At 39.4% G+C, this 23,725-nt stretch overlaps 1 protein-coding gene across 4 annotated transcripts in view; it reads right to left on the reverse strand.

Moving 5' to 3' along the window:
- The window catches only part of VEPH1 (ventricular zone expressed PH domain containing 1), a 688,962-nt gene that overhangs the window by 558,369 nt on the left and 106,868 nt on the right, over nucleotides 1–23,725 (reverse strand). For 3 of the 4 annotated variants that reach the window (XM_073674780.1, XM_073674781.1, XM_073674782.1), the window contains exons 5-6: nucleotides 16,488–16,654; nucleotides 3,309–3,518 (exon numbers count right to left, since the gene is read on the reverse strand). In XM_073674780.1, the coding sequence (XP_073530881.1) occupies nucleotides 3,309–3,518; nucleotides 16,488–16,654 (377 nt within the window). Of the gene's footprint in view, nucleotides 1–3,308; nucleotides 3,519–6,853; nucleotides 8,193–16,487; nucleotides 16,655–23,725 lie in introns of those variants that run through there. The other variant, XM_073674783.1, reaches the window with a different exon arrangement.

Here is a 23,725-nt window from a genome sequence, read left to right on the forward strand (position 1 = left end):
CCTCTGGTGCTAACAAGGTCATGGCATTGCCGGGCCAAGTAAGGTCATGAGACAGCCAGGATACCGGACACAGAAGTGAAAATCAGTAGCCACTGATGACTGGACCAGGGCATTGTGAATCAAATTGCTCATCTGCTCATCTCTAGCTTCTATACCCGATTTCTCATGACAGACTCTGCTCAGGCAGACTCAGGCCTCTACAAAAAAGGTATAATTCTTATTGGGCAGCAAGCACCTATAGATCCATACAACTAAGTAAATAAGTGAAAGCATGCAGAAAGGTTCTTTTTAATGCTTTGTATTGGTTTTCATTAGGGATAAGAGGACCCATGGAAGTTTGGGTTCTGGTACCCGACCCCAACTTTATGCCAAAGTTCGGTTCGGATATTGGAACTGTATCCGAACTTGAACCAGAACTCGAACTCCGTTGAAAACAATGGAGACCCGTACTTTGGATCTGGAAAAAATCTCTCTCCCTTGACTTCCCCCAGAACTCCAAACTTTGCAATGGACCTCAGGGAGAAGTCTGTGTTTGGCAATTAGCACCGCACACTAACTGTCCAGTACCAACCCCGAACGTTTAAGTTCGGGTTCACTCATCTCTAGTTTTCATCCTTCATAAGCCATTCACTGACATATAGAACTATAGCATTGTGACAAAGGGAAGCAATGACACAGTAATCTTTGAAACAAATGTTCTTGCAATTATGTTTGAATCATTCAATAACAAGATTTGCGTGAAAGAGATATGGGCAGACTTCGGAACATTATGGTTTGAAACTGGAGTGAGGCCTAAGTACCTGATGATCTGGGATTAAAAAAAGTTAGAATTGTGTGTCAGTTTATGCCGGGTCTCATCTGGTACTGACTGGTTTATAGTTTTCTACATTTTTTATTTGATAAAGGTTTACTAATTAATGGTGTGGCTCAATTTGCAACAAATCCCTCAAATTTAGGAAAAAACATAAGCTATGAGGTAAAAAAAAGTAGCTAAACATTAAATGGGGAATTAATCAAGACTGGCATTTTATACACCAGTCTAGATGAAGAGTTCACTGGGGTAAGATGCCCCAAATTCATTAAGAGGCACATTTTTCAGCTTCCAATGTGGCATACTCTTGCATTCGCTCATGTCTTAGACTGGAATATACTTCTATAGGTGATGCCACATTTGTGACAAAAATTATAGCGAGTCTGTCTTGTCATGCAAGCTAAGCGCTTCTCACTAACTTTAACCAAATTTTAAAGAAGTTAGTAGAGCTGGCGTAAAGTTGCCAAAAGTCACCAAAATTTGGAATGTTTTCTATGGTGAAAAGCGCTTAAAGGGAATCTGCCACTATGCTAGTGTAAGAAGGAAGACTTGCCTAGGGACAGGTGCGGAGCTCGGGCGCCAGAACTGCCAGGGTCCTGCCCAGTGTTGCCAGGGGACGGGATTAAGAGTGCACGGGGGACTTCCTGGACAGTGCTGGGGGACAGAGGAGAGGGACTGAAGAGAGGAAGTCAGGTGTCTGGGCTCACGTGAAAGAGACAGTTGATTGTGGAGAGCAGACCGGCAGTTGGGGAGAAACAGAGACAACGAGAGAGAGACGTGCTGCCCTGTCCTCGGTGAAATAGAGATGTGCTGACCTGTCTGCAGTGACGGATGAATTGGTGACACAGCTTTCCGCAAAACAAGGGGCGTGCGGTCTGTACCGGGCCTACAGAAAGTGATCATTCAGTTACCTCCATCACCACAGTTTTCCAGACATCTGACGGTGACCTACGGGTGAGGACGCACCCGGGATTAGTGATCCTAACGCAGTTTGTTGTACGCCGGAGGAGCTTGCTATGGCTCTTAAAGGAGTCGTGACCGCTGTCGTGTGGTCAAAAGTACTGGGGGCCCAGTGGGTGAGACCCGAGACCGCCCACTGCCACCAGAAGACGGACACCCTCCGGAGTGAGTGTCTGAAGACGGACGTAGTTATCACTAAAGGACAGATAAGTGCAAGCCTCCAGTAATCTACCTTCTCTTATTCAGAACTTTTGGGACTGCGCCGTATTGTTCATCCTTTCCGTGTTATAGTTAAACCACAATCGTTTATTGTCCGATTTTACTCTTTTATTGTTGTGTTACTTAAATTTACACTCCCTGCGTGGAGAAACCAAATCTTGAATTAAACCTCTGCCATACTCTCTGCGTGCTGTGTGCGGCATCCAAGCCTTTTAACACTGTTGCTACCTAATCTGAGAGCCTCACAATGTAGGAAAAGTGACCTTGAATCCACTTATCACTTTATTTACTGGGTGCAGCTATTTGTTGGTTACTAAGTGCAGCAGCTGTGCAGTAGTTGTGACACAATAAGAGTTCTGAGATGTAGAATGCAGCAGAGCTGAGAAAGCTAACCCCACTCACACGAGGCTCTTTATGTACATTGTCTATTGACAGTGAGCTGCTTATCAGAGGAGGGGCATGGTCGGACTGCTTGGCACGAGGCAGCTAGTTACAGCAATGATAATGTCCTAGTGATAAAACCTTCATTGTAAGTAAACGACAGCACACAGCTTGATAAGTGACACATCGTTGAATTTAGAGTTTTAACCCCTCCCTCATGCTGTCCTCAGATTACATAGCAAAAACCTGCTGACGGGTTCCCTTTAATTCACGATAAATATAAAAATAGTAAAAAGGAGTACACTATTTTCTTCTCTAGATCACTTCCAAAACATTGTCTGTGCCACTTTTAAAAAATGTGCTCCGCCGTATATATTGCTACTACAGGTGGTACTTTAATTTTATTGTTTTTTGAATGTGCGCTTCAAACAGTACTGTCTGACAAAAGGAAAGAAGAACGATGTTGGTAACAAAATAATAGGTGTAATAATAACTATAAACCTCAGGACCTTTCATGCTCTGTAGCTAAACATGTCATTTGGAAAGCTTGAGAAGAAGAAAAGATCCAGCTTCCGAACCAGGTATATATAAAATGAATTCATTTATTGGCAAAAACGTTAAAAATATTTGACAAAAAGATGAACAAATGCACACCAACAATCTGATGCATCGGGAAAGCTTGACACGAGAGGTATCTTATCATAGCTCTCAGTATGTTTTCATGCTCCCACTCATACAAAATATTTCCTTCAAACTAAATTTGAACTCTTGTATATCACAACCTCTAACCTTATTATTTCTTGTAACATAATTGGACATCCTATTACTGATACATATGAACTATTATGACTGTTACGTCAAAGTAAAATTTTTATTTTTTTCTACCCTTTTTTTTACTTTGTAGTTGCAAAACTGTAAACTATTAGTGGTTACATACCTCATCTACACGTCCCACAGAACCATAAATCTTTGCTATCTGTCCAATAAGACATGGGAAATGTTCACCAATTCCTTTTAACGCAGAAAGAGACCCAGCCAGGGTCAGCGGTTCATATGACGAAATGTCTAATAATATGTTGACTACAATATCACTGTAACTTGGATCAGATAGATATTCCGTAAGGGCAGGCACTGTTTCTGAAAGGACCTGAAAGGGGAAAAAAAAGTAATATTAAGTGGCCAAAATGAGACAACATATCTGTAGAAAAGGAGGGTTGAATTTGCAAGCCAGTGATAAAAGTTGGAATTCTAATTCTATAATATACACTGCATAGTATATAATGCGCCTTTTTGGATTTGCGATCTTGAAATAGTACTGCAACACTTGATATCACACAGGATTGAAATGAATGAAGGTGAACGTGTCATAGTAACAGTTTATCAATTTTTGGATGGAAATATTATATTTTTATGTCTGCTCATTACTTCTCATATCTGAGCTTAAAGGGAGACTGTTAGCAGTTTTGACCCTGTACAAGAAAACTAGGCAATAACTGTGATGGACTCATATGGAGAGGGGAATTGACTAAGCCGAAGGTCAGGGTGAGCAGCATGGACTTGAGGCAATGATGCAGCGCAGCTAGACTGGAACAGCGAGGATCAGAAGAGCTAAATATGCAGCACGCCCCATGGATTTTTATTCAAATGGCTTTATTTTTTAATTGAAGGCAAATTGAAATTAGACAATTAACTCAATTCAATTTGACCCTAGTACCAAAGAATATGGTGGAAAGAGAAGAATGTTTACAGAGGGATTAATCAGCTGTTAGAAGGAGAGTAAAAAGAAATATGTAGGTACTGTAGCCTACGCATGTTCTCACATAGATATAGTCCAACACCAATGCGTGGAAATGTAATCTATGAGTATTTAAACGAGCTTTCTAGACACAATTTACAGAGTGCTTAAGTAATATGTATCCAATGAAGGAAACATGCCTTCTACTCACATAATTATATTACCGTATTAAGTGACAAAAAGAGACATGTCAAGTCAAACAGCTCTCATTCATATACATTTCCCTTTTTTCCCCCTTTACTTTCAATAACAAATGCAAATATTTTCACATGAGAAAAGAAAATGAATGTGGTTTCTGTGGAGACTGAAGTTGTCATATGGTTGAACATTTTTTCTTTACAATTTATATTGTTAATAAATGTGAAATATACACAATCTAACTTCTAAATACAAAGCATATGACTATGCCTACATTTTCAGAATCATGAAAGTACAATGTTGAACGCTGGAAGACTTTCAAAGTCCTGCATCCATTTTACTGGTTTAATATCCCATTACTAAATCTTATTGGATCTTTTAGTCTCCTAATTAAAATGCAGTAAAATGAGACTTTGGATTTCCAACCCCACCAAAGAAGCAATTTGGAAATCCACATAGTTCGGATCTGTAATATGGTTTCAATAGCATGTTATGGGCCTATACTGTGTCTCCGTGACCTTACTTCAAAAATTCTCTTCTCCACTCGCTGTGCAGACAACTTCTGCTCAATCCTATTCACATTTATGGAGCCATGCCTTTTTCTGGAGTAAAAATGCTGAATGGCCTTGAAAACACCTAAACATTATTACTTCTCTCCTTTATGTAAAAGACTGTGGATATTTATCATTAAAAACTGTTTCTTGATATTATGCTATAAACGACATGTATATATGTTGAGTCAATGTAATGTAAATAATTGAATTGTACAGATTATGGGTGACATCAAAGGTGGAAAAAGTTCTGAAATGATTCTACTTGGTATAATTTTTACATGACAAAAAGTTGGCATTGTAACTGGGGTGTGTACATTTTTATTTTCACTTTATATTCTGTGTTGCACAGTGCCCCTACACTTTCTGAATACTTTGCAGTCAGAGTTGGGGAGGGTTGGTCACCAGCCTGTAGGAGGAAGTTCTCCGTGTCAACGTAGACCCTGGAAAAGGCTCATGCTGACATATGTGTGAAAGCTGTGTAGCAAGAAAGGCTGCACTGCAAAGTTGGTATGAGGGGGCAGAGAGAAGTATATTTAAAGGGGTTGTCCATTACTAGGTCAGTCACTTCTCACTCTGAATGTTTGCCCCTGTTAAAATAAAAACACTTATACTCACTTGACGTGCCGGTGCCATTCCAGCAGTGTTGGCACTCGCGTTCCCGGGGCTCACGTGCTGGTGCTGGCATCACCTTTGGACGTAAAAGTAATCAAGAGAACGTGAACGTCCAGCCGCAGCTCTGACTTCCTCTTGATTACTTATACGTCCGAAGGCAGACACAGTGACTCCAGAGCTTATTGGGCACAGGACTCACGTGACATAACAACTGCATGTGAGCCCCAGGAACCCAAGTGCCAACTCCGCTGGAACGGCACCGGAACGGGAAGTGAGTATAAGTGTTTTTAGTTTATCTAGTAGAGGACAACCCCTTTAAGAACACTGTTTAGTGCCAATGGTATATGTGGTGAAACTGCATCAGATGCCCTAGAGGCCTAGTGACTTGACACAGTAGTAGCATACTTACTTTAATTTATTATGCTTGCTTGTACCGTATAGCACCATCATATTCTGCATATATAGCGCTTTACAGAAATAATCTGCAGCCTATTGGGGCTCACAATCTAAATTCTTTATCAGTATGCTTTTGGAGTGTTGGCGTAAACCCAAGCAAACGTGGGGAGAACATACAAACTCCTTGCAGATGTTGTCCTTGGTGGGATTCAAACCTAGAATTCCAGTGCTGCAAAGCCACCGAGCTGCTGTTTCAACTTATTTTCGCAAAGAGAAAAAAAAAACAACAAAAAACAAATCCACATTCAGAAAACAATTTGTTTCTGTATGAAATTTACATATTATTTCCTTATATAAAGAGTTTTTAATGAAGCAAGAGGGGATTCCATGTAGGTTGCAAATGTTACAAAAACAGTCTATTTCAGTCATTTTTTTATATTAATATTCTACTCGGCTGAAAGAGTGAAAGAGTAATTGAACCTGTTGATTTTTAGTATGAGGATGACGATAATGGACAGCTGCTGGAAACTGTAATTGGAACTATAAATTACAAAAATAATACTCTCTTAAGTACGACCACCTATCGAGCAGGAGATCAAGTTTTCATATTATAGAATGACATTCATTGTGAAATATCACATAATTGTTAGGCAAATAACACTGTTATTTCAATTCTAGTCATCCGCAAAAGGTACTGTACGTCATTTATACAGTGCTTCACTAATAGACAGCACAGCTTGCATAAGGTATACGCAAACACAATATAATCAAGACAAAAATATAGGCAGTACTGTGCAAAGTTTTAGGCAGGTGTGAAAAAAATACTGCAAAGCAAGAATGATTTCAATAATAGAAGTTTTAATAGTTTATTTTTATCAATTAACAAAATGCAAAATGAATGAACTAAAGACAAATCTAAATGAAATCACTATTTGGTGTGACCGCTATTTGCCTTTAAAACTGTATACATTTTTTTTAGGTACACTTGCACATAGTTTTTGAAGGATCTTGGTAGAGAAGTTGTTCCAAACATCTTTGAGAACTAACCACAGATTGTCTGTAGATGTAGGCTTGTATAAATCCTTCTGTCTCTTCATGTAATTCCAGACACAATCGATGATGTTGAAATCAGGAATCTGTGAAGGCCACATCATCACTTCCAGGACTCCTTTTTCTTCTTTATGCTGAAGATAGTTCTTAAGGACATTGGCTGAATGTTTGAAGACGTTGTCCTGCTGCAGAATAAATAGATTTGTATCAAAAACAGAAATTCTCAATCAGATTGAAGTCTGGCCACTTCATAATCTTCTTGTTATGGAACCAGGATGTTGCCCGCTTGCTGGTGTGTATGGGGTCGTTGTCCTTCTGAAACACTCATTTCAAGGGTATTTCTTCCTCAACATAAGGCAACATGACCTCTTCCAGCATTTTGATATATTCAAACTGGTCCATGGTTCCTGGTATGCGATAAATGGACCCAAATCTATAGTATGAGAAACATCTGCAAGCCATTATGCTTGCACCTCCATTTTTTACAGTCTTCACAGTGTACTGTGACTTGAATTCAGTGTTTATGGGTCGTCTCACAAACTGTCTGCGGCCTTTAGACCCAGTAAGAACAATCTTACTCTCATCTGTCCATAGAATGTTATGCCACTTCTCTATAGGCCAGCCATTGTGTTCTTTGGCAAACTGTAACCTTTTCAACACATCTTTTTTTCGACAATGGCACTTTACAAGGGTTTCTTGCAAAGAGTTTGGCTTCACATAGGCGTCTTCCGATGGCTGCAGGACCCACAGGTAATTGAAGATCTTCTTTGATCTCTCTGGAGCTGATCATTGGATTCTTCTTTGCCATTCTTGTGATTCTATGATCTATGTGGATAGTAGTATTTATTTTCCTACCATGTGTTTTGGGTTGTGTTTGACATTTTAAAGCATTGGAAATCTTTTTAGCTGAACAGCCAATTATTTTCTGCACTTTTTTATATGTTTTCCCCTCTCCAATCAACATCTTGTTCAAAGTTCTTTCTCCTTCAGTACAATGTCTGGGACAATCTTTTTACTCACTAAGAGCTAAAACCAGCAGGTACAACATTTGCTGACCGAATTCTTTAAATAAGGGCCATAATTGACACCTGTTTCTTCACAGAATGAAAGACCTCACTAAATAAACTCCGCACTATTAATTAGAATGGCTCTCTTTCATTAAATGAGTCAATTACACCGAATTAGCAGCATGGATGTCGTGACTGTTGATTCTGTTGGTTGCCCATTACTCGCCTATTTCAAGTCATTCATTTTTCCCCACTTTGTATGATCTTTTCTGCCAAAACAGTAATTAAACACATTAGTTATGTTAAACTACTATTATTTTACACATAACTGTATTAGAGGCTGGAATTCTACCTTAAGAAATGTTTTTACCAGAAACATTATAATATGGTTTTGTGAATGTTGTTTGCTAGACATCAAGTTGTATATAATAGAACTGGACTATGCAAGGGATATTAACTTATTTTCATACTGGTGAACATACAGTATGTGAAAGTACTGGTCAAGTATATTGATAATCTGCTAGAAGCTCCCCTAACAAAAGCTGGCAGACTTTCTCTTGACAGTGTGTTGAATTTACTCTTCGCTCTTATGTGTGGATATACAGTACAGACCAAAAGTTTGGACACAACTTCTCATTTAAAGATTTTTCTGTATTTTCATGACTTTGAAAATTGTACATTCACACTGAAGGCATCAAAACTATGAATTAACACATGTGGAATTATATACTTAACAAAAAAGTGTGAAACAACTGAAAATATGTCTTATATTCTAGGTTCTTCAAAGTAGCCACCTTTTGCTTTGATGACTGCTTTGCACACTCTTGGCATTCTCTTGATGAGCTTCAAGAGGTAGTCACCGGAAATGTTTTTCACTTCACAGGTGTGCCCTGTCAGGTTTAATAAGTGGGATTTCTTGCCTTATAAATGGGGTTGGGACCATCAGTTGTCCTGTGCAGAAGTAAGGTGGATACACAGCTGATAGTCCTACTGAATAGACTGTTAGAATTTGTATTATGGCAAGAAAAAAGCAGCTAAGTAAAGAAAAACGAGTGGCCATCATTACTTTAAGAAATGAAGGTCAGTCAGTCCGAAAAATTGGGAAAAATTTGAAAGTGTCCCCAGGTGCAGTTGCAAAAACCATCAAGCGCTACAAAGAAACTGGCTCACATGAGGACTGCCCCAGGAAAGGAAGACCAAGAGTCACCTCTGCTTCTGAGGATAAGTTTGTCCGAGTCACCAGCCTCAGAAATCGCAGGTTAACAGCAGCTCAGATTAGAGACCAGGTCAATGCCACACAGAGTTCTAGCAGCAGACACATCTCTACAACAACTGTTAAGAGGAGACTTTGTGCAGCAGGCCTTCATGGTAAAATAGCTGCTAGGAAACCACTGCTAAGGACAGGCAACAAGCAGAAGAGACAAGTTTGGGCTAAAGAACACAAAGAATGGACATTAGAACAGTGGTAATCTTTGCTTTGGTCTGATGAGTCCAAATTTGAGATCTTTGGTTCCAACCACCGTGTCTTTGTGCGACGCACAAAAGGTGAACGGATGAACTCTACTTGCCTGGTTCCCACTGTGAAGCGTGGAGGAGGAGGTGTGATGGTGTGGGGGTGCTTTGCTGGTGACACTGTTGGGGATTTATTCAAAATTGAAGGCATACTGAACCAGCATGGCTACCACAGCATCTTGCAGCGGCATGCTATTCCATCTGGTTTGCGTTTAGTTGTACCATCATTTATTTTTCAACAGGACAATGACCCCAAACACACCTCCAGGTTGTGTAAGGGCTATTTGACCAAGAAGGAGAGTGATGGGGTGCTACGCTAGATGACCTGGCCTCCACAGTCACCAGACCTGAACCCAATCGAGATGGTTTGGGGTGAGCTGGACCGCAGAGTGAAGGCAAAAGGGCCAACAAGTGCTAAGCATCTCTGGGAACTCCTTCAAGATTGTTGGAAGACCATTTCTGGTGACTACCTCTTGAAGCTCATCAAGAGAATGCCAAGAGTGTGCAAAGCAGTCATCAAAGCAAAAGGTGGCAACTTTTAAGAACCTAGAATATAAGACATATTTTCAGTTGTTTCACACTTTTTTGTTAAGTATATAATTCCACATGTGTTAATTCATAGTTTTGATGCTTTCAGTGTGAATGTACAATTTTCATAGTCATGAAAATACAGAAAAATCTTTAAATGAGAAGGTGTGTCCAAACTTTTGGTCTGTACTGTATATATACAGTGGGGAAAATAAGTATTTGATACACTGTTGATTTTGCAAGCTTTCCCACTTACAAAGAATGGAGAGGTCTGTCATTTTTATTGTAGGTACACTTCAACTGTGAGAAAAAGAATCTTAAAAAAAATTCAGAAAATCACATTGTATTATTTTTACATAATTAATTTGCATTTTATTGCATGAAATAAGTATTTAATACAATAGAAAAACAGGACTTAATATTTGGTACAGAAACCTTTGTTTGCAATTACAGAGGTCAGATGTTTCCTGTTGTTATTGACCAAGTTTGCACACACTGCAGCAGGGATTTTGGCCCACTCCTCTATACCGATTTTCTCCATATCTTTCAGGCATCGGGGCAGTCGCTGGGCAACATTGAGTTTCAGCTCCCTCTAAAGATTTTCTACTGCCCTGACTGTGTGTTTCGGGTCATTGTCAAGCTGGAAGACCCAGCCACGACCCATCTTCAATGCTCTTACTGAGGGAAGGAGGTTGTTGGCCAAAATCTCGTGATACATGACCCCATCCATCCTCCCTTCAATCCTGTGCAGTCGTCCTGTCCCCTTATCAGAAAAGAACCACCAAAATAAAATGTTTCCCCCACCATGCTTCATGGTTGGGATGGAGTTCTTTGGGTTGTACTCATCCTTCTTCTTCCTCCAAACACGGTGAGTGGAGTGGATATGAAAAAGGTCTATTTTGGTCTCATCTGACCACATGACCTTCTCCCATGCCTCTTCTGGTTCATCCAGATGGTCATTGGCGAACGTCAAATGGGCCTGGACATGTGCTGGAGTGAGCAGGGGGACCGTATGTGCCATGCAGGATTTTAATCCATGACGTCATAGTGTGTTACTAATGATAATGTTTGAGACTGTAGTCTCAGCTCTCTTCAGATCATTGACCATGTCCTCACCTGTAGATCTGGTCTGATTCCTGACCTTTCTCAGAATCATGCTTACCCCATGAGGCGAGATCTTGCATGGAGCCCCAGACTGAGGAAGATTGACAAGAAAACCTAACAGGCCTGTGAAAGCCAGAATTCTTGCTGGTTGGTAGGTGACCAAATACTTATTTCATGCAATGAAATGCAATTTAATCATTTAAAAATCATACAGTGTGATTTTCTGGTTTTTATTGTTAGATTCTATCTCTCACAGTTGAAGTGTACCTACGATACAACATGACAAACCTCTCCAATCTTTGTAGATGGGAAAACGTGCAAAATCTGCAGTGTATATACATATATATATATATATATATATATATACACTATATACATGTATATACGCTGCTCAAAAAATAAAGTGAACACTTAAACAACTGCATATAACTCCAAGTAAATTAAACATCTGTGAAATCAAACTGTTCACTTAGGAAGCAACACTGATTGACAATCAATTTCACATGTTGTTGTGCAAATGGAATAGACCATAGATGGAAATTATTGCCAATTATCAAGACACCCTCAATAAAGGAGTGGTTCTGCAGGTGGGGACCACAGAACACATCTCAGTACCATTGCTTTCTGGCTGATGCTTTGGTCACTTTTGAATGTTGGTTGTGCTTTCACACTCGTGGTAGCATGAGACGGACTCTACAACCCACAGAAGTTGCTCAGGTAGTGCAGCTCATCCAGGATGGCACATCAATGCAAGCTATGGCAAGAAGGTTTGCTGTGTCTGTCAGCGTAGTGTCCAGAGGCTGGAGGCGCTACCAGGAGACAGGCCAGTACACCAGGAGATGTGGAGGGGGCCGTGAGAGGGCAACAACTCAGCAGCAGGACCGCTATCTCCACCTTTGTGCAAAGAGGAACAGGAGGAGCACTGCCAGAGCCCTGAAAAAATATCTCCAGCAGGCCACAAATGTGCATGTGTCTGCACAAACAGTTAGAAACCGACTCCGTGAGGGTGGTATGAGGGCCCGACGTCCACAGATGGGGGTTGTGCTCACAGCCCAACACCGTGCAGGACGCTTGCCATTTGCAACAGAACACCAGGATTGGTAAAGTAGCCACTGGCACCCTGTGCTCTTCACAGATGAAAGCAGGTTCACACTGAGCACATGTGACAGACGTGACAGAGTCTGGAGATGCCGTGAACAGCGATCTGCTGCCTGCAACATCCTTCAGCATGACCGGTTTGGCAGTGGGTCAGTAATGGTGTTCTGTGGCATTTCTTTGGAGGGTCGCACAGCCCTCCATGTGCTCGTCAGAGGTAGCCTGACTGCCATTAGGTACCGAGATGAGATCCTCAGACCCCTTGTGAGACCATATGCTGATGCGGTTGGCCCTGGGTTCCTCCTAATGCAGGACAATGCCAGACCTCATGTGGCTGGAGTGTGTCAGCAGTTCCTGCAAGATGAAGGCATTGAAGCTATGGACTGGCCCGCCAGTTCACCAGACCTGAATCCGATTGAGCACATCTGGGACATCATGTCTCGCTCTGTCCACCAACGTCACGTTGCACCACACCAGACTGTCCAGGAGTTGGCGGATGCTTTAGTCTAGGTCTGGGAGGAGATCCCACAGGAGACCATCCGCAACCTCATCAGGAGCATGTCCAGGCATTGTAGGGAAGTCATACAGGCACATGGAGGCCTCACTCAATACTGAGCCTCATTTTGACTGGTTTCAAGGACATTACATCAAAGTTGAATCAGCCTGTAGTGTGTTTTTCCACTTTAATTTTGGGGGTGACTCCAAATCCAGGCCTCCATTGGTTAATAAATTAGATTTCCATTGATGATTTTTGTGTGATTTTGTTGTCAGCACATTCAACTTTATACAGAACAAAGTGTTCAGTGAGAATATTTCATTCATTCAGATCTAGGATGTGTTATTTGAATGTTCCCTTTATTTTTTTGAGCAGTATATATACAGTACAGACCAAAAGTTTGGACACACCTTCTCATTTAAAGATTTTTCTGTATTTTCATGACTATGAAAATTGTACATTCACACTGAAGGCATCAAAACTATGAATTAACACATATGGAATTATATACTTAACAAAAAAGTGTGAAACAACTGAAAATATGTCTTATATTCTACATTCTTCAAAGTAGCCATCTTTTGCTTTAATGACTGCTTTGCACACTCTTGGCATTCTCTTGATGAGCTTCAAGAGGTAGTCATCAGAAATGGTCTCCAACAATCATGAAGGAGTTCCCAGAGATGCTTAGCACTTGTTGACCCTTTTGCCTTCACTCTGCGGTCCAGCTCATCCAAAATCATCTCGATTGGGTTCAGGTCTGGTGACTGTGGAGGCCAGGTCATCTGGCGTAGCACCCCATCACTCTCCTTCTTGGTCAAATAGCCCTTACACAGCCTGGAGGTGTGTTTGGGGTCATTGTCCTGTTGAAAAATAAATGATGGTCCAACTAAACGCAAACCGGATGGAATAGCATGCCTCTGCAAGATGCTGTGGTAGCCATGCTTGTTCAGTATGCCTTCAACTTTGAATAAATCTCCAACAGTGTCACAAGCAAAGCACCCCCACACCATCACACCTCCTCCTCCATGCTTCACGGTGGTAACCAGTCATGTAGAGTCCATCCGTTCACCTTTTCTGCGTCGCACAAAGATACGGTGATTGGAACCAAAGATCTCAAATTTGGACTCCTCAGACCAAAGCACTGATTTCCACTGGTCTGATGTCCATTCCTTGTGTTCTTTAGCCCAAACAAGTCTCTTCTGCTTGTTGCCTGTCCTTAGCAGTGGTCTCCTAGCAGCTATTTTACCATAAAGGCCTGCTCCACAAAGTCTCCTCTTAACAGTTGTTGAAGAGATGTGTCTGCTGCTAGAACTCTGTGTGGCATTGACCTGGTCTCTAATCTGAGCTGCTGTTAACCTGCGATTCCTGAGGCTGGTGACTCGGATAAACTTATCCTCAGAAGCAGAGGTGACTCTTGGTCTTCCTTTCCTGGGGGGGTCCTCATGTGAGTCAGTTTCTTTGTAGCGCTTAATGGTTTTTGCAACTGCACTTGGGGACACTTTCAAAGTTTTCCCAATTTTTCAGACTGACTGACCTTAATTTCTTAAAGTAATGATGGTCACTCATTTTTCTTTACTTAGCTGCTTTTCTCTTGCCATAATAAAAATTCTAACAGTCTATTCAGTAGGACTATCAGCTGTGTATCCACCAGACTTCTGCACAACACAACTGATGGTCCCAACCCCATTTATAAGGCAAGAAATCCCACTTGCTAAACCGGACAGGGCACACCTGTGAAGTGAAAACCATTTCCGGTGACTACCTCTTAAAGCTCATCAAGAGAATGCCAAGAGTGTGCAAAGCAGTCATCAAAACAAAAGGTGGCTACTTTGAAGAACGTAGAATATAAGACATGTTTTCAGTTGTTTCACACTTTTTTGCTAAGTGTATAATTCCACATGTGTTAATTCATAGTTTTGATGCCTTCAGTGTGAATGTACAATTTTCATAGTCAAGAAAATACAGAAAAATCTTTAAATGAGTAGATATGTCCAAACTTTTGGTCTGTACTGTATTTATATATATATATATATATATATATATATATATATATATATATATATATACACAGTGGGTACGGAAAGTATTCAGACCCCTTTAAATTTTTCACTCTGTTTCATTGCAGCCATTTGGTAAATTCTAAAAAGTTAATTTTTTTCTCATTAAAGTACACTCCGCACTCTATCTTGACTGAAAAAAAAAACAGAAATGTAGAAATTTTTGCAACTTTATTAAAAAAGAAAAACTGAAATATCACATGATCATGAGTATTGAGACCCTTTGCTCAGACACTCATATTTAAGTCACATGCTGTCCATTCCTTGTGATCCTCCTTGAGATGGTTCTACTCCTTCATTGGAGTCCAGCTGTGTTTAATTAAACTGATAGGACTTGATTTGGAAAGGCACACACCTGTCTATTTAAGACCTCACAGCTCTCAGTGCATGTCAGACCAAATGAGAATCATGAGCTCAAAGGAACTGCCCAAGGAGCTCAGAGACAGAATTGCGGCAAGGCACAGATCTGGCCAAGGTTATAAAACAATTTCTGCATTACTCAAGGTTCCTAAGAGCACAGTGGCCTCCATAATCCTTAAATGGAAGAAGTTTGGGACCACCAGAAGTCTTCCTAGACCTGACCGTCCAGCCAAACTGAGCAATCGTGGGAGAAGAGCCTTGGTGAGAGAGGTAAAGAAGAACCCCAATATCACTGTGGCTGAGCTCCAGAGATGCAGTAGGGAGATGGGAGAAAGTTCCACAAAGTCAACTATCACTGCAGCCCTCCACCGGTCGGGCCTTTATGGCAGAGTGGCCTGACGGAAGCCTCTCCTCAGTCCAAGACATATGAAACCCTGCATAGAGTTTGCTCAAAAACACAAGAAGGACTCCCAGACTATGAGAAATAAGATTCTCTGGTCTGATGAGATGAAGATAGAACTTTTTGGTGATAATTCTGAGCGGTATGTGTGGCGAAAACCAGGCACTGCTCATCACCTGCCCAATACAATCCCAACAGTGAAACATGGTGGTGGCAGCATCATGCTATGGGGGTGTTTTTCAGCTGCAGGGACAGAATGACTGGTTGCAATTGAAGGAAACATGAATGCGGCCAAGTACAGAGATATCCTGGATGAAAACCTCTTCCAGCGTGCTCTGGACCGCAGACTTGGCCGAAGGTACACCTTCCAACAAGACAATGACCCTAAGCACACAGCTAAAATAACAAAGGAGTGGCTTCAGAATAACTCTGTGACCATTCTTGACTGGCCCAGCCAGAGACCTGACCTAATCCCAATTGAGCATCTCTGGAGAGACCTGAAAATGGCTGTCCATCAACGTTCACCATCCAACCTGAAGGAACTGGAGAGGATCTGCAAGGAAGAATGGCAGAGGATCCCCAAATCCAGGTGTGAAAAACTTGTTGCATCATTCCCAAGAAGACTCAGGGCTGTAATAGATCAAAAGGGTGCTTCTACCCAATACTGAGTGTCTCAATACTTATGACCATGTGATATTTCAGTTTTTCTTTTTTAATAAATTGGCAAAAATTTCTACATTTCTGTTTTTTTCAGTCAAGATGGGGTGCAGAGTGTACTTTAATGAGAAAAAATGAACTTTTTAGAAATTACCAAATGGCTGCAATGAAACAAAGAGTGAAAAATTTAAAGGGGTCTGAATAATTTCCGTACCCACTGTACATATATGTTATGTTAGGTTTTTTATTTTATGCTAGAATTAGAGGAGGATGGAGACAGACTTGTACAGGACCCATATTTTTTTTATGAAAGCATAATATATGCACAGGAAGAAATGTTTAATGTAGTTATTACCTTTGGTTGTTTAGCCTTTGCTATTGCTTGTAACAATCTTAGCATATGATGCTGTTCTCCTTCCTCTAAATGAGGCATCTGTGAAACTAGGTCTCTCAGGAATTGATGTATTGGCTGCGGTTTCATCTCATAAATTGATGGGAGCACACGGAGGAGCATGCTATTACCTGTGGAATAAAACAATGCACTATGACTAGATATACATTACTAAATACTGATAAAAGCAGTTCTGAATTATTATATATTGTATGCTATGCACATATGTAAAGTACAAAACATGTATGGAAAACTCATATGTCTCATACTGTTCGCAAAACTGGAATGTTTTGTCAATTTTTTTCCAGAAAGCAGAAAAATTTTCCACATTACAAAGAAATATTAACATTCCTAACATTTTATTGTGCATATTGTTGATTTGCATTTAAAAAAAAGGCAAAACAAACATGAATATTGGCCGCAATTCCCAGCTGGACATAAGAGTTATTATCAAAATGCAGCTGGTCGAAAGACGGCTCGGCTCCATTTATCAGGAACTCTACTGTCAAAACTTAAAAGATACAAAATATATCTTATGTTACAGAAGATAGTGAACCATCCACAATGTACATGTAAGGAGATGAACATATTGCCCATGCTCTCCCCCTTGAAGACACGATTACTGTTATGATGTATAATGTTTATTGTGGTATGGATTATTAGAGTTGGTGTTGGAACAGGGAACATAAGACGAAGAGTGTGCCCCAGGTGGAAGTTCCAAGGCATCAGCAAGAAGAAACTAGGTACTGGCCATATAGGCAAACTAGTTTCCTTAGAGGGAAGACGATGCGGAACCGTGGGTTGAGAATAGGACTCTCACTAACTGGACTGTAGTAATGTGCTGGATGCTGGTGAAGACAGAGGCAGGAATGAGTAAACTTGAAGAGGTAATGACACTGTGTGAAGATGCTCCCTGAAAGACGTCTGTGAAAGAAACAGGCATTTCTCACATATATTAAAGCTGTCAAACAGTTGCAAATCATGCTCACGGAGTGACTCAAACATAACACCCGAGCGTGCTGAAGATACTCGGAAAGCACCCAAGCGTGCTGGTAAATCTCGTGTAACGAGCATGCTCGCTCATCACTAATAGAGATTTGTTTTCAGTAACAGCGTGGTCATTTGCTGAGATTCTCCTACATCCACTTAGGGTGCATCTAAAAGTGATTAGTATCTATGGGATTGTCAGATAAATGAGTGCTTATCTATGAATGTAAATTTAGTTTATAATATCTTATTGTATTATTTCATTGAAGAATGACAGATAACTTGCTTATGTTTTTATACTACTGATGTGTAAACTGATATTTTTTAATCTTTTACATCCTTAGCCATGCAGTTTGCTAGCTTAAGTTAAGATTTTTTTTATATTTCACCAATTAAATGTTGATATGAAAAATACAACCTTTTATTGGGTGTAGAGGTAACAGCATTATTAACTTCTATATCAACATAAATGTACTGTAAACATAAAAGGGATCAATGTGATGCTATAAGAACAGAGAGTGTTACCCACTAAATACAGATCATTAAAACATAACTGTTTGATAGGCCATTTTATGTATGATTTTAAATAAATTGGTATGACTAATGCACCTTAAAAAAAACTTTCATTAGATTCAAGTTTCCCAAACCGGGGGCAGCATGAATCAGAGCCTGGCTGTGCGATTGCAGCCAGGTATATTTCACTCTGAAATGTTTTGGCGTTCCAGAGTAAACAAACTCTGATTATAGGGACAGATCGTGCTAGTCCACTGCTATTTCTAAATGGTTTATCCATTCCCCGTTACAGTTAATTGACAGGTCTCTCTCTATGTACACACAGGGGAGACACCTCTCAATTAACTGAAGCGCAGAGAAAAGAAGCCGGCAGGAAACCACATTTAACTACTCAAATCTCTCCCTATAGTCCTGGCTAGCCTTTCAAAGAATGTTTACTCTGAAAAACTACAGAAAAAAAGTAACACAAACAATTACAAAGTCATGTCTGTAAACTTCAAGGTTTTTACAGTTGAAGTATCGCAGTTTAGCTTTGTGGCTAAAGTAGCAGAGTTCTTTTAATTAAAAAGGAAAAAAACAAAAAAAGTATCTGATTTCATTTTCATGCTTAACCCATTCCCGACATTGGACGTATTGGTACGTCCTATTTTGCAGTGTGTTCACGCAAATGGACGTACTGGTATGTCCTGGAGATTATGCCGGTACAGGAGCAGTGCCTGCACGAATGCCACTGAGAGCTCAGCTGTTTAATCTCCTATATGCCACGATCAATATATGCCACGATCAATATTGATCACAGCATTTAGAAGTCTAGGAGAGGGAGGTGGGCTTCCTCCTCCTCCCCCCGATCAGCACCTCCACGATGTAATCGCGGGCTGACAATGTTAATCATGGCAAACGGAGGTAAAATGACGAGCTCCGGGTCTACCAGCTATGGAGGCCTGATAGACTATGCCAGGACCATGGTCTAAAAGACCTGCTGTCAGTGTAACACTGACAGGTGTAATCCATTGCAATGCCTGTGTATTGTAAAGCATTATATCAGTGATCAGATTAATAGCAGTTGAAGTCTCGTAGAGGGACTATGAAAAAAAGTTAAATAAAAAGTTACAAAAAATTGTAAATATGTATAGAAAAAAAATCAAATAAAAAAACAAAAAATGTTAAAAAATATTATTCCAATAAATATAAATTTATGCAAAAATAAACAATAAAAAAGTACACATATTTGGCATTGCCACGTCCAGAACAGCCAAACCTATAAAATTGTAAGACTGGTTAACCCCTTCAGTGACCAGATTAAACAAAAATGTGGCAAAAAACTATTAATTTTCATCATGCCACCGAACAAAAAGTAGAGTAAAAGGTGATCAAAAAGTCGAATGTAAATAAAAATAGTATAGCTGAAAATGTCATCTTGTCCCGCAAACAACAAGCTGCCATACAGATCCATCATCGGAGAAATAAAAAAGCTATAGCTCTCAGAATATATTGATGCAAAAACAATTATTTAAAAAAATGTTTTTATTGTGTAAAAGTGGCAAAACATAAAAAAATCATATAAATGTGGTATTGCTGTACTGACCCAAAGAATAAAGCTGTCATCACTTTTATCGCAAGGAGAAGGGCATAAAAAATTCCTGAATTGCTGTTTTTTGCCCATTCTGCCTCACAAAAATCAGAATAGAAAGAGATCACAAAATGTTTATGTGTCCAAATATGGTACCAAGAAAAACATCAACTCGTCCTGCGAAAAACAAGTCCTGACATGACTCTGTTGGCAGAAATATACGTAGAAAACTTATAGCTCTCAAAATATGGCATTGCAAAGACTTGTAAAATTTGTAAAAAAAATGTTTTTAGTGTGTAATAGCAGCCAAGCATAAAAAAACTATATAAATCTGGCATTGCTGTAATCGCACTAACCTGAAGAATAAAGACGTCTAGTTACTTATACAGCAAAGTGAGTGGCGAAAAAAAAGAATAAATAAAACCAATTCTTGACCTGCTGTTAATATGTTCATTCTGTCTCCCAAAGCAAGGCTCGGCGCACATTTATCCTGCGCTCCGTGCTGAGCACTTACATTGGGGTTTACATGTAAAACTCTGAAATACGTGATTCAGACAGAACCCCAGATGGAAGATTCTCTATAATGAGGCAGATGGAGGCATTTTGGTCTCTCTCTAGCCTATGAGCCTGCGGTGTCCATCTTTTTAAGTGTCTTTTTAGACGTGCGCAAAAGCGCGTTTGGCCACAGTATTGTGTATGTCTGAAAAGAAGGACACCGCTTAACAGAGGCCAGAGTCCATAGTTACTTAACTGCCTCATTACAATGAATGGATCCCTCAGGAGTTTCATCTGAATCACGTTATTTAGAGATTAAATGGAAACCCTGATGTAGGGGCTCAGGGTAGAGCGCAGGATAAATGTGATCTGGGACTGAATGGGGGCATATTTTTTGCGCCCTGTGCTGATGTTTTTACTGATACCATTTTGGGGTAGATACGATGTTTTGATTGCCTTTTATTGCAGTGTTGCGGCAACCAAAAAAACAAATTTTGGCATTTTGATTTTTTTTTCTCGTTATGTCGGTTACCGATCAGATTAAATTATTTTATATTTTCATAGACTGGACATTTATGAACTCAGCGATACCAAATATATGTATTTTTTATTTCTTTTTAATTGTTTTATTTTTAATAGGGCAAAATAGGGGTGATTTGAACTTTTGCGTTTTTCTTTATTTTTTTAATATTTTTTAAAACTTTTTTTATTACTTTTTACTGTATTTAATAGTCCTCTTAGGAGATTTAAAGCTGCAATCGTCCGATCGCCCGTGCTACACATAGCATGGCTTCAGCACTGCTAGGTATAGCAAAAATCGCAATCTCCTATGAATGACATCCATGGGCATTCACCATGATGACAGGCATGTAGGTCTTCAGCAGATCTCGGCTGTCATGACAACCCATAGGCGCCCCGCGATCATGCAACGGGCGCCGATGGATGGGATCAATGATGCGCTTCCTGTTTTCACATGTTAAATGCCACTGTCAGTGATTGATAGCTGCATTTAACTGGTTAACAGCCGTGGGTGGATCTCGGATCCACCCGCGGCTGTTAGAGGCACTTGATGGCTGATTAAATCAACCATCAAGTGCAGGGAAAGATTCGGGCTCAGCGTGTGAGCTTGCATCAAAGGCAGGGAGATGGCCGATGGCGTAAATATATGTCATCAGTCGTGAAGGGGGTAATATTCTTTAGAACATTTCCAAACAAATAGACTGAGTGGTGTTCCATATTTCAAAGATATATAATCATTCATGGTCTGATTATATTTTAAATAAAGTTGTAATTAACAAGTAAAGCAATATTATCAATAACTTACATTATAGAAAAAACTCAAAATATTAAATGGTTACAATAAAATGGTTACATCCCTTGGGATTTAATGTGGTTCAGAAATAGTCAAGTATTAGAAAGATTTTAAAATCATGTGAACATATTATACTAAGTCTTGTAAATCTAAATCAACATTTCTGTTTGAAAAGTCAATCCACTCATTTGGGTTTCTCCAGAATTATTGTAATCCCCATGCACTGACCAGGACTTCACACAGCCGAAAGTTGATTAGTTTCATTTGTGTCTGCTAAATGTGACGTATGCCTAAAAGAAGCAAATAATGTGCTAATGGTCATGATATTATGTAATGACTTTAAACAAAATCCCCCTTTAACGCTCCATGTAATTTGTAATTGTAATCACTTCTCCACCCTTATAAATGACTTGTGTTGTATGTCTGGCACAGAATGTTAGGTCTCATTGTGTAACGCTTTAGGTTTAACTTCAATGAAAAATGGAAAAAAGGTAACATTTTACAAAACAATCCTAAAATACATATATTTAAATCATCATGTCCTGGACTCTGAAGTGTTTTCCGATGTGGCAGAAAACACAATAACACCAGATTCTCCATAAATCTGTTTATTTGCCTAAAGAAAACAAATCTAAGATTGAGGTTTCTGAATGTGTCCTTCAATGTGGAAAAACAATCTATTCCAAAGTTTTCAGATTTTGACTTTTCTGCCATATGGATGACATCTGTGTTTATATACAGACTGTAAAGGCTCAGCACAATTGTGAAATGAGTGATGATATTAAGCATGCAAGAGAGACACCTCTTTATGTGGGACTTTTTTTTACTGTTGTTGGTTGTAACAGTAAACTCAAGGAGAACACAGATAAATCTAATAGTTAGCTTTATATTTATCCCCCTGTTGGTAAAAGAGGAAATAACAATTTTTATATTTTTTAAAACTACAATGTTTTGTTGGATGGGCCATCTGCTACTGATTTGCATAAAACGAAAGAAGCAAAAGTCATAGAAAGGAAATGAGGATTTACTGTACTTGTGTATAAAGAGGGACATAAGAAGCACTTTGTACTAAGAGATGGAAGTATAACAAAAGGATTTTTCCTAATTTTGGGAAGATATAACCAAAAAAAAAGAAATACAGTATGTGCCAGGACAGTATATAATAATAATAAAGATTACTAAGAAATTGATAAGTTTTATTGAATACAAATATTATAAACTAGTTACAGTGGTACAGATGAAGGCTAAATATTGGTGAGGGAGCTACAGTGGGAACCCCAAAGGTAAAAAGTATAGATCACATAAATATTTGTTATAATAGTATAATTTACCAGTATGCATGAATAGGTATGCAATGTTACACAGACATAAATACATACTGTACATAGTTGTTTTTACAAAAATACCAATAAATGTATGACCCACAACAACTAATAATAAGTAATCAGTATGAATGATCAATGATAAAAAAAGCTCACCCACCAAGTACACGACGCGCGTTTTACTATTGCTTTGTCAGGGGTATCCGTGACTAAGCAATAGTGAAACATACGTCTGGTACTTGGTGAGCGAGCTTTTTTATTGCTTCATCAGGAATACCCTTGATGAAGCAATAGGGTACTTGGTGGGTGAGGTTTTTCAATATTGATTTTTATACCTATTATTTGTGATAGTTGTTGTGGGTTATACATTTATTGCCATTTTGTATAGACACCGATCTATGTTTGTATTCATGTATAGTGTTAAATTTTTGGTTCCCACTGTAGTTCACCCACCAATTTTTAGCCTTTGTTTGTATTGCTCGAACTACTTGTACTTCATTGTTTTTAGGATTTGTCAATAAAGCTTATCAATTTCTTAGTAATCTTTATTATTATATTGTATCCTGGCACATATGTTTTTTTTTTTTTGTTATATTTGCTGTTCTAGTGCCATGTGGGATATCTACACTCATTACCTTCCAGAATTACAATTCTCACTTGCTCTAAGTTTTGGGAAAAACATAGTAATTTTCCTCTCCCTACCGTGCTCACAGTATCTGATGGGCTTTCCTCACAACATTTGTTATGGTGCAATTAAATGAAGAATGTGGTGATTCAGAATCCGAGCTGCCAAAGGTCCAAAGTACGATCTAAGACAAAAATGAGGAATGAATGTAGTTTATTTCGTCAACGCATTGTGGTTTTTTCCTGATGAAGAGCTCTGATAACCTTGAAATGCGTTGACGAAATAAACCTCATTCATATCTCATTTTTGTCTTGGATCGTACTTTGGACCTTTGGCAGCGCGGATTCTGAATCACTACATTTTTCATTTAATTACATC

This window comes from Phyllobates terribilis, unplaced genomic scaffold (assembly GCF_046119375.1).
Source record: "Phyllobates terribilis strain yellow unplaced genomic scaffold, ASM4611937v1 Scaffold_3__8_contigs__length_932513732, whole genome shotgun sequence".
Classification (NCBI taxonomy): Eukaryota; Metazoa; Chordata; class Amphibia; order Anura; family Dendrobatidae; genus Phyllobates; species Phyllobates terribilis.